General features: G+C 43.5%; 1 protein-coding gene across 2 annotated transcripts in view; it reads left to right on the top strand.

The window, feature by feature from the left end:
- Nucleotides 1–14,138, top strand: part of LOC145351033 (endothelial PAS domain-containing protein 1-like) — a 153,330-nt gene that overhangs the window by 67,456 nt on the left and 71,736 nt on the right. The window contains exon 2 of one of the 2 annotated variants that reach the window (XM_080200632.1): nt 13,812–13,999. In XM_080200632.1, the coding sequence (XP_080056758.1) occupies nt 13,812–13,999 (188 nt within the window). Of the gene's footprint in view, nt 1–13,808; nt 14,000–14,138 lie in introns of both variants that reach the window. The other variant, XM_080200631.1, reaches the window with a different exon arrangement.

Raw genomic sequence — 14,138 nt, 5'->3', positions numbered from 1 at the left:
TTAAAGGTGGAGTCCCCATTACTTACAGTGTATAGGTTGATGTTATTTTGATCTACCCCACTGTACATGCTGGATGGTTAAATCAGAACGATAAGTGGGCAACATATTTTTTGAAAAATAGGAAATTTTATTTAACAACTCATTGTTAGTGATTGCATGCAGAACCTTGTCTGACATTTTGATGAGATGTGAACAGCTGATCGAAACGACTTGTAGCCCTGAATTTAGCTGAAATCAGCAGAGCGTTTTCTCATTGGTAAATACATGGTAGGTAATTATTTAACTGCCCAAAATAGCTGGGATACAATATGTTATTAGTGGTTCCTTGTAAATTATGTCTTTAGAAATGGTAAATGGCCAGAGTTATTTGCCCTGATATAAGTGGCTGCTTGTGATAAGCACGGACACGGAAGATGGCAAAGTCTATTCTTGATATCCAAGACATCGAAGAATGATGTGTAGCTAGCAATCTCAAGTACTGTCATTGGATCTGCAACTGTCCTGGGATGAGGACTGGCAGTTCTAGATAGGCATCACAATTTCATTTACAAATATTCAAACCAAAATTAAATTATATAAAAGCAAATTACTAAGGATGCTGGAATCTAAAACCAAAAGAGAAAACGCTGGAAAATCTCAGCAGGTCTGACAGCATCTATAAGGAGAGAAAAGAGATGGTGTTTCGAGTCCGGACGACCCTTTGTTAAAGCAAATTTTGATTTCCTCTCCGGATTTTGGAGTGAGTTGACTTGTTTAGAGTTTGCTTTACCTTGGCTGCATCATGAAGTTGAAGCAATCTCAAGCTGATTTCACACAACCTATTTGAATTCAGTTAGCGCAACAGAAATGGAAGAGGCTGGATGCAGCAGGTCCATACAGAACCAACTGTGGGGGAAGCAGACAAGTTAACATTTTAGATACAAGCTTTGTCAGAACTGCAACACAATTAAACATGGACAGCATTTAAACAGGGAACCTAAGAGTGGGTGGAAATGAGTCAGAAACACATGTACAAGAGAGAAGATAGGGACAGAATGAACTGTGATGTCCTGAATAGAAAAACAGAGGATGGTTAAATAGGGTGGTTAAGGCAATGCCATGTACCACTGGACCACATGTTTATGTCTGTATAATGTCTAAACCAGTTCACACTGACGCACAGCAATCCAACCAGCCAATAAATGCAAACTAGTGAGGGATAAATATCAGGCAGTGAAAGAGCTCCTCAGAAACAGAGCCACAGGGGATATAACGAATAATAAAGGGTAGATTTTAACTTGGCTGCAGAAACAAACTGGTAACTGGGTCAAAGTAGCTGTGGGAACTTAAAAGCATTGTATCAAATGCAAGTGTATTATACTTTCTAAGTTACACTGAACTGTGTCTAAAGTATAACCCTGGGTGGGCACTTCCTGCTGGATTTTCTCTGCTAAAGCTGTGAACATCTGCTAACATCTCCAAGCTTCCCTCATCAATGGCAATTCATCTCTAATTGATTGATTAGATTCTAACATTAAAGGGATGGATCAAAATTGCACCTTTGCTGCAGAATAATGTCTCACACATGTCATATAATAATCATCCTGTCATCATAAAACAGTACATATTTCAACTAAACAGAACAAAATGGAGCACGAGCAGAAAATGCTGGAAAATCTCAGCAAGTCTGACAGCATCTGTGGAGAGAGAACAGAGCTAATGTTTTGAGTCTGGAGGACTCTTCACTCTTTCAAAAGCAGTCTATATCTTGTGATGACTTTAGCAAGGCTACTGAGGTTGGTTTGCTAGAGTATGAGCTACCTGTTATCCTTGCCTACGGCCATATTAGTGTGATCTTGTCTAACCTCAGAAATTAAGCATACTCAGACCTGATTACTATTTGGTTGGGAGACTGCCTGGGAACACCAGGTGCAGTAGGCTTTTATACCTTAAAAGAGATACCTGATGAATCCTAATTAATGGTTACATAAGGGAACCTATTTAAAGCAGGTATGTCAGACTCCCAGCCTGCACTCAGCAGGGAGCAACTGAAGAGCTGGCTATGTACTGATGTATGGTGTAAATAAAGTAACTTGGTGATGGGATTTTTGCCTCCGTAGAGTTATTACAGCCTAATTGGGGGAGGTAGCATTGGAAATGGGTAGTCATTGATAACTACTTGGCCACCCCTGCCTCAGAGCCTCATGATGTGGAGATGCCAGCGTTGGACTGGGGTAAATACAGTAAGGAGTCTCACAACACCAGGTTAGAGTCCAACCAATTTATTTGATAGTAAATTCACAAGCGTTCGGGGTTTGTCAGTTCACCTGACGAAGGGGCAAACCCCGAAAGCTTGTGAGTTTACTATCAAATAAATTGGTTGGACTCTAACCTGGTGCTGTGAGACTTCTTACTCAGAGCCTCATGCCCCTTCCTGTGTACCTTCACCCACCTTCACTCATCTGTGACCTGGGCCCTTTGGCAATCCTAGGCCTCTCCTTGAATATATTACTGGCAGCAGCCATCGCTCCCAGTCGCATTGCCTGTAGTGAAGTGCTGTCAGCCTCTCATTGGCTGTTCATGGGCAGTACTTCCACCCTAGATCCTGAATCACATGGAAAACTCTATATAAGTTGACCAGTTAAATACCTGTCAGAGTTAGTGTTATGGCCACTTACTGTAGACAGGATTTTCCCATCCCGCTGTGGTGAATGGAGATTTGGCTGGGTGCCAAGTTCTCTGACTTCGCTGCAGCGGGAGTGTGGCGTGAACGGCCAGTGAGATTATGCCCAGAACCTAGTCAAGTCCCCACCTCTGAAGTTACAAGGTTTTCCCCACCACCCCATCATGAGCTGCAGAGCTGGGCTGAGAGGTGGCAAATGGAGTTTAATGCGGAAAAGTGTGAGGTGATTCATTTTGGTAAGAGTAACAGGAACACAGAATATAAGGCTAATGGAAGGACTCTTGGTAGTGTCGATGAGCGGAGAGATCTCAGTGTACATGTGCATAGATCCCTGAAAGTTGGCACCCAGGTTGATAAGGTTGTTAAAAAGGTGTATGGTGTGTTAGCTTTTATTGGTAGAGGGATTGAATTTTGGAGCAGTGAGGTCATGTTGCAACCGTACAAAACTCTGGTGCGGCCGCACGTGGAGTATTGCGTACAGTTCTGGTCGCCGCATTATAAGAAGGATGTGGAGGCATTGGAAAGGGTGCAGAGGAGGTTTACCAGGATGTTGCCTGACATGGTGGGAAGGTCTCATGAGGAAAAGCTGAGGGACTTGAGGTTATTTTCGTTAGAGAGAGGAAGGTGAAGAGTGACCTAATTGAGGCATACAAGATGATCAGAGGGTTAGATAGGGTGGATAGTGAGAGCCTTTTTCCTCAGATGGTGATGGCTAACACGAGGGAACATAGCTCTAAATTAAGGGATGGTAATTATAGGACGGATGTCAGAGGTAGGTTCTTTACTCAGAGGGTAGTAAGGGTGTGGAATGCCCTGCCTGCAGCAGTTGTGAACTCGCCAACTTTAAGGGCATTCAAATGGTCAGTGGATAGGCATATGGATAACATTGGAATAGTTTAGGTTAGAGGGTCATTAGGTTGGTTCCACTGGTTGGCGCAACATCGAGGGCCGAAGGGCCTATACTGCGCAGTAATGTTCTATGTTCTAGTTCTGCAGCTAGTGGGCTGAACCCACATTAATTACATTAAATTCTGTATCACACCACTCCTGTGTTTTTCAATGTTTGAATTCTTGTGTTTTGTGGTTAATATCAGAGCAAATGGCTCTACCCATTTATCACTTCTAAAGACATCACTTGCAAAGACACCATTTTATTTTATAAGTGCTCCACTATTTTGGGTGGTTGAATAACGACTTACGATATATATTTACCACTGAATAAAACACACTACTGACTTCAACTAAATTCAGGGCTGTGAGTTAAATTTTAAAACATTTTTCATTATTGTTGGGTGTGTCTGAATGTAGGTGATAGATTAACAGCAAATGGGTGACTGTGGCCCAGTGATTAACAGTCTTGCAATGAAATAAGATTATTATATCTGCGCTGTCATGAAATTATGTCACCTACAAGATTGTGACATAGTGTTGCAACAAAAACCATTCCACTGAGTAACCTTTGGCTCTTTTAATACTGTGCCATCAAAATCATAGTTGTTATGTGCAGGTGTACAGTAATAAAGTAGCCTATTTAGTTCAGAGTTTTGCCTCTGATAGGAAGTGTATCATTGGCAACATGCAAATAATATAAATGTAGCAAGACAAATACTTTTATAGGCAGTTGGCTACCCATAAAAGGATACTTTGTCTGGCGCCTCAAATGACAGATATAACTGGTTCCTACCTGCATCACTGCTTCGGGATTGCCATTCCATCAGCCTGTAGTATCCTGCCCAAACACGCAAGCAATGAAACTTAGCTTTGCTAAAGTGCACCCGCATGAAACATGCATGTCTATTGTGCATGTATGATTCTGTGAGTTTACACTGGAGCAATTGCACATGGGTGAACCTGTTAGGCAGTGTCGTCAAATCCACTGAAAAACAACAGCACAAGTGGGAACGGAAGCAATCCTGTAATATATGTGTGAGGTTGTAATGGAGGTGTGTGCCTTTGGCAAATTGGTAACTATCAATAACTGAAGAGGCAGCAAAGTGAAAGTACTCAGCATGACAACTAGTATAAGGAAACACACAGGAATTAGAGGAGGTCACAGCTCTTAACTCCCTTGAAGAAGACCTAATAAACTTAGCCTGTAACAGCAGCAACAAGACAAATCTACAGACCTCCACTAAGGCTTTCTGGGGGCGGATTGGCAGCAGGGGGCATTTGGGCATAATGCCATGAGCACCGTTCCTGGTACCTACCTGTTCACCTGCAGTTTTACCTGTGGCAGTGGAGATATCGGGGAGCCTTTCTGCCTCTGGGCCGATTGAGGGCTTAAATAGCCAGTTAATGGCTACTAAAGAGCCCCCTCCTGCTATTACTGGAATTCAACCCTCAGCGAGCAGTGGCCAGTCTAGAAGCTTTCACTTCATGGTTGGTTGTGGGCAAGGGGAGGGTAGCTTCTATATGGACTCCTTGTTCTTAACAGAAGCCCACCAATCCACATGTTCCCAAGCCTATGGCTCCCCTCCCCTCTTGTCTTATCCTCCCAGACCTCCTTTCTCCACCCCTCTCACAGAGCATGCCTGCCTCACTCCAGTTATATTCCCCCCATTTTCACTGACATGTGGCTCCAGCAGTGATGACCATTGGAGAACAGATGCAGTACCAGCTGTGGCCAGTGCTTCTGGTGGTGCTGCTGGAACCAGAGAGCTTTGACTGGCAGCTCTCGAAAGCATTGGGGCCAACCTCCCCCCAACAAGGGTGTAATTAACAGTCCCAACAGTGATTAAATGGCTGCAGGCTAAGCAAGCCAAGCGAGAGAAGTTTCTTAGTGGGGAGGCCAGAGACCACAACCCAGTTCTGAATTCAGCCCTAAGTTTTCGGCAGGCATTAGCTAGTTTTGACATCTTGTCTCACCTTCCCACTCAATCCACAGCAGGCATATATACACAAGCAACACACATAGATAGGATATTGTAATGCGTTCTTTCAGGACAGCATTGTTAGGATCCTCACTTTTCCTTCATTATTGCTATGGCAATACCATCAATGGTCCAACATGAAAAGGTGAACAGGATTCTCCAATCTCATCCATAGCCAACCCACTGCCAATGAGAACAAAGAATTTGGTGTTCCAGCCAAAATTTCATTCACTTACAGCAGCACCGGAGAATCCTAGCCACAAACGAGGACAGAGATTTTCCACGAGTATCTCACAGCTTTTGACATTCCCCACTTTAAGCATCAAAACAGCTGGATATCAATCACTGTGGAGACTGAACAAGATATTTTAAAGTTTATTTATTAAAATGTATTTATTAATGTCACAAATAGGCTTACATTAATGCTGCAATAAAGTTACTGCGTAATTCCCCTAGTCGCCACCTTCCGGCGCCTGTTCAGGTCAATGCACCTGACCAGCACGTCTTTCAGAATGTGGGGGGAAACTGGAGCACCCAGATAAAACCCACACAGACACAGGGAGAACGTGCAAACTCCACACAGACAGTGACCCAAATTGGGAATCCAACCCAAGTCCCTGGCGCTGTGAGTGCTAACCACTGTGCCACCGTGTCACCCCTATTTCAATTCCTAATGACCAACCTAAAAAAATTTCTCGACAAAAGTCTTAAGTTTTAAGACGTTTACTGTAACAAACTACATAGTAGTTGCTAACTAATATTCTAAACTACAATAAAGGTAACCCTTATTAATGTTTTGTTATGCCCAATGACACATACACATAAATATATATATTATATATAATTTGCAACCACAGGATTACAATGTTTATAGTAAACAGTACAGAGTCACACCAGCTTCCAATAGGTTCAACTCTTCCTGTTTTATTGAATTGTAACATCCTGTGACTGTTGAAGGTCCTCTCTCTCAAGTGTTCTGGGAATTTCCAAACTGACTTTCAGTACTAAGTCCCAATCCAGTGAGTTTTTCTTCTGGCCTTGCCAGGACAATTCTTCCAGAGTCTTTGGATTATCACAGAATAGGTTTCTCTGACCAGAGACCATCTTTCCATCCACATTCTGCCTGGTAGCTGGCAGAGGACCAATGGCCTTTTTCACCCTGCTGATTAAACTGGCTGCAGCCCTTTGACTCTGTGAGACTTCTTTCCCTTTCTGTCCAAACACTATGAGACAATGGATTGCATCCCCCACCCTCTCCCCAACAGGAAGCAAAATCAGTATGGAACTGACCCACTGTACGCCAGCTCACCCTGCAGCCAAATCTTGCTAAATTGGGGCAGCATGGGATTTCACTGAGGAGGAAGTCTCACCTTCAGGACCACCAGGAGCATACTAATGGGCACTGTTGGGACTGCAGTGAGGAACAAGAGGGAGGCCAATGGATCTTGGAGCCAGCTTACTTCAGGATCTTGGGCAGAGAGAGTTTGAGCAGTTTAGGCAGCGAGGTGGGGGTGCTGTGTTTAATGGAGCAGGTAAGTAGGAAGAAAGGGGGATACTATCTTAGGGGGCTATCCCCCAGTCTGTAAAGACTGGCCCGCAATCAGCAAAGGCCATCCCCAAAATATAGTACCCTCCTAAATGTTCTCTAAAAAGGTGGTCCCCACATTCCCATTCAACTGCCTACACCAAATGTTTTATGATGTGTGCAGCATATATTCAAAGTCAGTCAAGCCCATCTGACTCTTGATTATTTATTTAAATATGGCAAGGAGGCTGCCAATTTTGAACAAAGAACAAAGAACAACACAGCACGGGAAACAGCCCTTCGGTCCAACGAGCCCACGCCGCCATTTCAAACATTGTGAGTCCCCTCTCCACCCATGACCCTTATCTACGCTTATGGCACTCCACATTGGAAACCAGATTGAGGGGAGACTAATTTAGGGACAATTTGTTACACCAATCAGCCTAAGAGCACATCTTTGGGGTATGGGAGGAAACCGGAGCACCTGGAGAAAACCCGCGCAAGCACAGGGAGAATGTGCAAACTCCCACAGACACTGGCCCAAATCCATGTATCTGCACAGCAAACAGTGATAGTCACTGAGCTGTCATGTTGCTCAGCATCTGGTCCAGTTTAAGCGTACACTAACGATGTAAAGCACGAGGCTACTCTCGAAACATCCAAGAGCAGCCCTCGCACGACCCACCGCGTGTATGCCCCTTGTTGGACAACAAGGCGGACCAAAGCACCTGTGGATTAAAAGAGGAAAACATCAATAACATGCACATCTTAAGCAAACATTCAAGGGCATCCCCAGAAGCTCAGAAGTAAAACAAGTGAGCCAGAAAATATGTTGGAAGGTCCATAGGAATCAATTGATTCCCAGGGACGTCCCAAGGCTCCTGATCCTTATTTAAAACAGTCCCCTATTCCCCTCCATCTCCATCCCGCTCATGTGCCTATCTAAGTATCTCTTAAACAACTCCAGCATGCCTGCCTCCACCACCTTGCTTGGCAGAGCATTCCATACCCCCACAACCCTCTGTGTGAAAAACTTCCCTCTAACGTCTGAATTATACCTCCTGCCCCCCCCCCCCCCCCCCCACCACCCTAAGCCCATGGCCCCTCGTAATGTGTGTTTCCAATCTAGGAAAAAGCTTACCACTGTTTACTCTATCTACACCCTTCATAATGTTATATACCTCTATCAGAGCTCCCCTCTTTCCGAATCCGTCTTTCTAGGGAAAACAGCCCCAATTTGCCCAATCTTTCCGCATAACCCAATCCTTCCATACCAGGCAGCATCCTGGTGAACCTCCTCTGCACTCTCTGCAGGGTCTCCACGTCTTTCCAGTCGTAAGGCAACCAGAACTGGATGCAGTACTCCAAATGCGGCCTAACCAACGTTCTATACAACTGCAACATTAGACACCAGCTCTTGTACTCTATACCCCTTCCTATAAAGGCTAACATACCATAAGCTTTCTTCACAACCTTCTCCACCTGTATTGCCACCTTCAAAGACTTGTGCACTTGCCCCCCCAGGTCCCTCTGCATGTCTGTACTCTTAATAGGTCTACCCTTTATCGTATAACTCCCCCTTACATTATTTCTCGCAAAATGCATCACCTCACATTTATCAGGATTAAATTCCATCTGCCATTTTTCTGCCCAATATACCAGCCTATCTATATCCTGTTGTATTGCCTGACACTGCTCCTCAGTGTCTGCCAGTCCAGCCATCTTAGTGTCATCTGCAAACTTGCTGATCACACCATGTACTCCCTCTTCCAAGTCATTTATGTATATTACAAATAGAAGAGGTCCCAGTACTGAGCCCTGAGGCACACCACTAGTGACAGACCTCTAGCTAGAAAAAGACCTTTCCACTACTACTCTCTGTCTCCTATTACCAAGCCAGTTATCAATCCATCTAGCTACCTGTCCTTGTATTCCATGAGCCTTAACCTTTTCGACCAACCTATCATGAGGGACTTTGTCAAACGCCTTACTAAAATTCATATAGACGACATCAACGGCTTGTCCTTCATCGACCGTTTTTGTCACCTCCTCAAAAAATTCTACCAGATTCGTAAGGCAAGACTTCCCCTTAACAAAGCCTTGCTGCGTGTCTAATCAGATCGCAACGCTTTAAATGCATATACATCCTATCCCTCAGAACCCTCTCCAACAACTTCCCTACCTCTGACGTCAAACTCACCGGCCTATAATTACCAGGGTTATCCCTCCTACCCTTTTTAAACAACGGTACCATGTTCGCTATCCCCCAGTCCTCTGGGACCTCACCAGTGTCCAAAGAAGAGACAAAGATTTGCATCAGAGGCCCAGCAATTTCATCTCTCGCCTCCCTAAGCAGCCTGGGATAAATGCCATCAGGCCCTGGAGATTTATCAGTTTTAATGCTACCTAAAAGTCCTAACACTTCCTCCCTCGTAATGGACATTTCCTTCAACTGGTCTACAGCTCAAAGACAGTATCAGACATCAAGCCCCTCTCCTTCGTGAATACCGACGCAAAGTATTCATTCAGGATCTCCCCCATTCCCTCGAACTCTAAGCACAGTTCCCCTCCTCTGTCCCCAATTTTGGTACCTGTTCATCCTCTATGTTATGGTGGAAAGCTTGGGGGTGAAAGGAAATGTGATGGGATGGACACATGGCCTATTCTGTGTGCGCACTGCACCCCCAAGTCACAAACACATCTGGCGGGGGCATGTGAAATGCAGCCCAGAAAGTTAGTCTGCAGTCCGCCCAGCTCCGCCTGCTTTTCTTTTCAGGTGTGAAGACCTTGCGCCTTTGAGCCAGCAGCCTGTAGTTACATGATTCAAAACAATGAGTTCCCAGTCTCAACATCAACCCAGCAATACAACCCCCTGTGCTTTATTTGGGACTTAAAGCAGTTACCCTTTAGCGCACTATTTTCCACCCAGAAATACAACTAGAACACAGATCCAAAGGAAACAGGCGCAGGAAAGATTTTCAATGAATACCTGCTGGGATTATTAGCTACACAATTTTTCAGGTTCTTTAAATCGTGTCACAGAGGAGCTAAGCAGACATGAAGAAAATTTTATTTATTACAAAGTGTTGAAGCACAAGAGGTGGCATGATATCAATCTATATCAGCATTTATTTAATTAGGTTTAAATAGGTTTCACCCTGGATATTGTGAATATTCATCAAATGAAGTTATATAATTGCTATGTTTCCACATACATACATATATATATAGTTATATGATTCCACTCTAAATAACAAATGTATTAACAATGATATCTAGCCATGCAGTGTAAATTTTACTGAAATGTATAGCTATGAGTGAGCCGTGATGATGGCGCCAGCTGTTGACATCTGAACAGGGGTGGCATGGTAGCACAATAGTTAGCACTGCTGCCTCACAGTGCCAGGGACCCGAGCTCGGCTCCTAGCTTGGGTCACTGTCTGTGCGGAGTCTGCATGTTCTCCCCATGTCTGCATGGGTTCTCAGTGCACCCAACCAGGTGCTGGAGTATGATGACTAGAGGATTTTCACAGTAACTTCATTGCAGTGTTAATGTAAACCTACTTGTGACACTAATAAATAAACTTTTCCTCCCACTGTCCAAAAGACATGCTGGTTGGGTGTATTAGCCATACTAAATTATCCCTCAATGTACCTGAACGGGTGCCAGAGTGTGGCGACTAGGGGATTTTTACAGTAACGTCAGTGTTAATGTAAGCCTACTTGTGACACTAACAAATAAACTTTAAAACAGTCAAGTTTAGTGAGATCTTTTAGTCATTCAAATCAGCCTGTTTTGTTGTTTGCTGTTTTTGATGAACGGAAATGCACCACAGCAAACTTAAAACAGTTCTGTCGTCCTCTGAGTCTCCATGTAGCTCACAAAAGAATATTAAAACCCTTTGTGTAAAGCCACCAAAATGTTAAGCATAGAAGGTGTTTAAGAAGCAGTTTTCTCTCTTTGCATGATTACCTATTAAATAAACCCCAATAGAATTAATTATCCAAAAAATTACACTTTAGAGAAAAAGGATCAATTTTGTTGAGTCAAGAAACCCCAGGCAACAGTACTAATCCTTATCCTACCAATTAAGTAAGAGTTGTGTTTGCCTGGTTCATTGACATTTGCTAACTCCTGTAATTTTAAATTTGGTGTGATGGCATCACTTCTATTTCCTTTCCTGTTCTTGTAACATTTGAACAAAATTAGTCAACAGTGCCATATTTTGTGAGGCTACTTTTAAAATTGAAAGAATGTACTATTTGAGTGAAGTTAGTGAAATATTAGTGCTGATCAAGGCTCTTGGGGTGCAAGGGAAGACTTTTCAATTTCAGTTTTCCAGTGTCACTTGCAAGACTTTGCCAGTCAGGCAAAGCACAGTTTTAAGATTAAAGAAAAGTTATTGTGGTTTCACGGAGGTGCAATCTGACCACTCTCATGAGATAGTAAAATTTAATCCATTGCATTGAGAATCCTCTTGCAAGAAGTGTTAATCCATTTATTTCAAGGGATAACCTCGTAACTGAAGTTTCAGAACTAAAAGTTTGTGTTGGAAAACTGATTAAGCTAAATGGAATTTGGTAATTTAGTGATATCCTGGATAATTGCAGCCCAAGAGAATCATCCTAAACTGGTATTTGATTGTCACTTTTAGATATTTGACCTGGGTTTAAATCCAACCTGGAATCATGCCTTTCTCTGGGGTTCTTCATGTAATACTTATTTAGTCTGAGTCTCCCGATGAGTAAGGACCCAGATTGCAAAGCTATCCATAGTCCAACAGTAATTGTCAAACAGACTTGGGAATCTGTAAGGATGGCAGAAGTGGAAAAAGTTTATATTCAATCACTGGTAATAGGAGCTGTTGTTCTGAGGTTCGAGGTAAGGACACGTTGGGACCAAGAGAGGGATGTTTTGTTCTATATCTGACTCTAAGGAGTACTTGAAGCTTTCTAAAAGGGTAAAGGTATTCTAATACTTAGCACTAGCACTCCTTATTTTGTGAAAAGTAGCTTGGCACTTGACCTCACCTCAGTGAACACGTATTGGGCTGAATTATGTGAGGCGCTAGATTCCCTGCCCCCCTTCCCCACTAAAAATTTGGCCAGCTGAAGGAACAGCAGCTGCCCTGCAGCCATTTAAAGGCCTGTTGGCTGTTAATAGGCTGGATATGAGATTGCTGCTCTTCTGAATCAGGGAGTCCCATTTCAGAGGGCTATTGGACATTCAGGTGCTGATAGTTCTCCAACACATAAAAACAGAGGTGTCTGCAACTGGTTAGGATTTGTGTCTATTTTTGGGGGTCTTGCTACTTACTAAGCTGACAGGCCCCAACAAGATTGCAGGGAATTGAGATTTGAGAGGTTAAGGTGGTGAGGCAAACCTAAGGGAACCGGTAAAATCTTGAAGGGAACCCTCGGATGGGGAGGGGTGGGGTTGGGGGGTTGGGGGGGGGGGCATGGTGCGGCTAGAAGTCCCATTGAAGACAAACTTCCACCATCAACCCACACCCACTGCCAGCTGAAATTGGCCACATGGTGTGGGCCTTTCTTGCTGCTGTGGTGAGCTAAGGCACTTAAATTGGTAATAGCTGTCTACTAAGGACATCTAATGGTCCAATGGTGGGTAGACTGCCTGACACCAACCCCACCACTGGTATAATTGTGATGGGGGCAAGACTGGGGAGTTAGGCAGTGGGAGGCCACCTATTAGACTTAATGAGTCATGCCGCATCCCCCAACACCTTCAAAACTGTCAGAGGGGTGCCTTAAATCCAGCCCACTGTTTGATTCTGACATTCATAACACATAACAGAACTTGTAAAATTGAACACATTGTCAGTTATGCATGCTGTGTGAAGGATTCCTCTGGGCATGAGGTTAGCCATGGTATGGTGGCACAGTGTTAGCACTGCTGCCTCACAGAGCCAGGACTTAGGCTCAATTCCCGATTTGGGTCACTGTCTGTGTGGAATTTGTGATGTGGATATGCCGGCGTTGGACTGGGGTAAACACAGTAAGGTGGTAAACACAGACTTTTTACTGTGTGGAATTTGCACATTCTTCCCTTGTCAGTGTGTAAGTGTGGGTTTCCTCCCGGTGCTTCAGTTTCTTCCCACAGTCCAAAGACGTGCTGGTTAGGTGCATTGGCCATGCTAAATTCTCCCTCACTGTACCCGAACAGGTGCCGGAGTGTGGCGACTAGAGGATTTTCATAGTAACTTTATTGCAGTGTTAGTGTAAGCTGACATGTGACTAATAAATAAACTTTACATTTTAATCATAGACATTTTTACAATGTTGTTGATTGAGCACACTGAGAAAAATGCCACATAAAAATTTTGATTTGATTATTGAGATAGCCAATTTTTCTTTGAAAGTTACATGGTTACTTTTACAGATAAAAGTTGCACAAAATCATGTAGGGAGTAACGTTAATGAGTATGGATTTTAATTTCGGGCTGAAGAGTCAAAGGGCATGATGATGTCAATCCCAACCCTTCCCCCCCATCCCAATGACATCAATTTGAGGGCTAGCTTCAATCCCGGAGGAGACAGATGGTAGACTATTGATAAGTGAAGATTGGACAGCCTGGAGGTGCCTGCAGGTACGTTGTTAGTTCTGGATTTTGGGATGAGCTAAAAGGCGCTTCTGTTCACATAATTAACATGCCTGATTTATGCACCCATGATGTTATATGGAATTTCTGCTTTGAGAGCCCCGCATTAAACTTGCAATGTTTGCTTTCAGAAGTAACTCAGAGAGGAGGAAGGAGAAATCAAGGGATGCAGCAAGGTGCAGAAGGAGCAAAGAGACGGAAGTGTTCTATGAGTTGGCTCATCAGCTGCCACTGCCACATAATGTCAGTACACACCTGGACAAAGCATCCATCATGCGCCTGACAATTAGTTTCTTACGGACTCGAAAACTTTTGAGTTCAGGTAAGATTAATAAGCAACGAATCTTGAATTAATGCAAAATCTGTTAAGATAATACAAAATAAATGAAAATTGAAAGTAAACTCCTGTATATATTTATTAGTACAAAATTTTGTTCTGCCACAGATTCTCATCACAATCT

The sequence above is a fragment of the Carcharhinus amblyrhynchos genome, chromosome 12 (assembly GCF_965287045.1).
Source record: "Carcharhinus amblyrhynchos chromosome 12, sCarAmb.v2.hapA, whole genome shotgun sequence".
NCBI classification, from domain to species: domain Eukaryota; kingdom Metazoa; phylum Chordata; class Chondrichthyes; order Carcharhiniformes; family Carcharhinidae; genus Carcharhinus; species Carcharhinus amblyrhynchos.
Note: the sequence above shows the minus strand (reverse complement) of the source record. Positions and strands in the feature narration are given on the sequence as shown.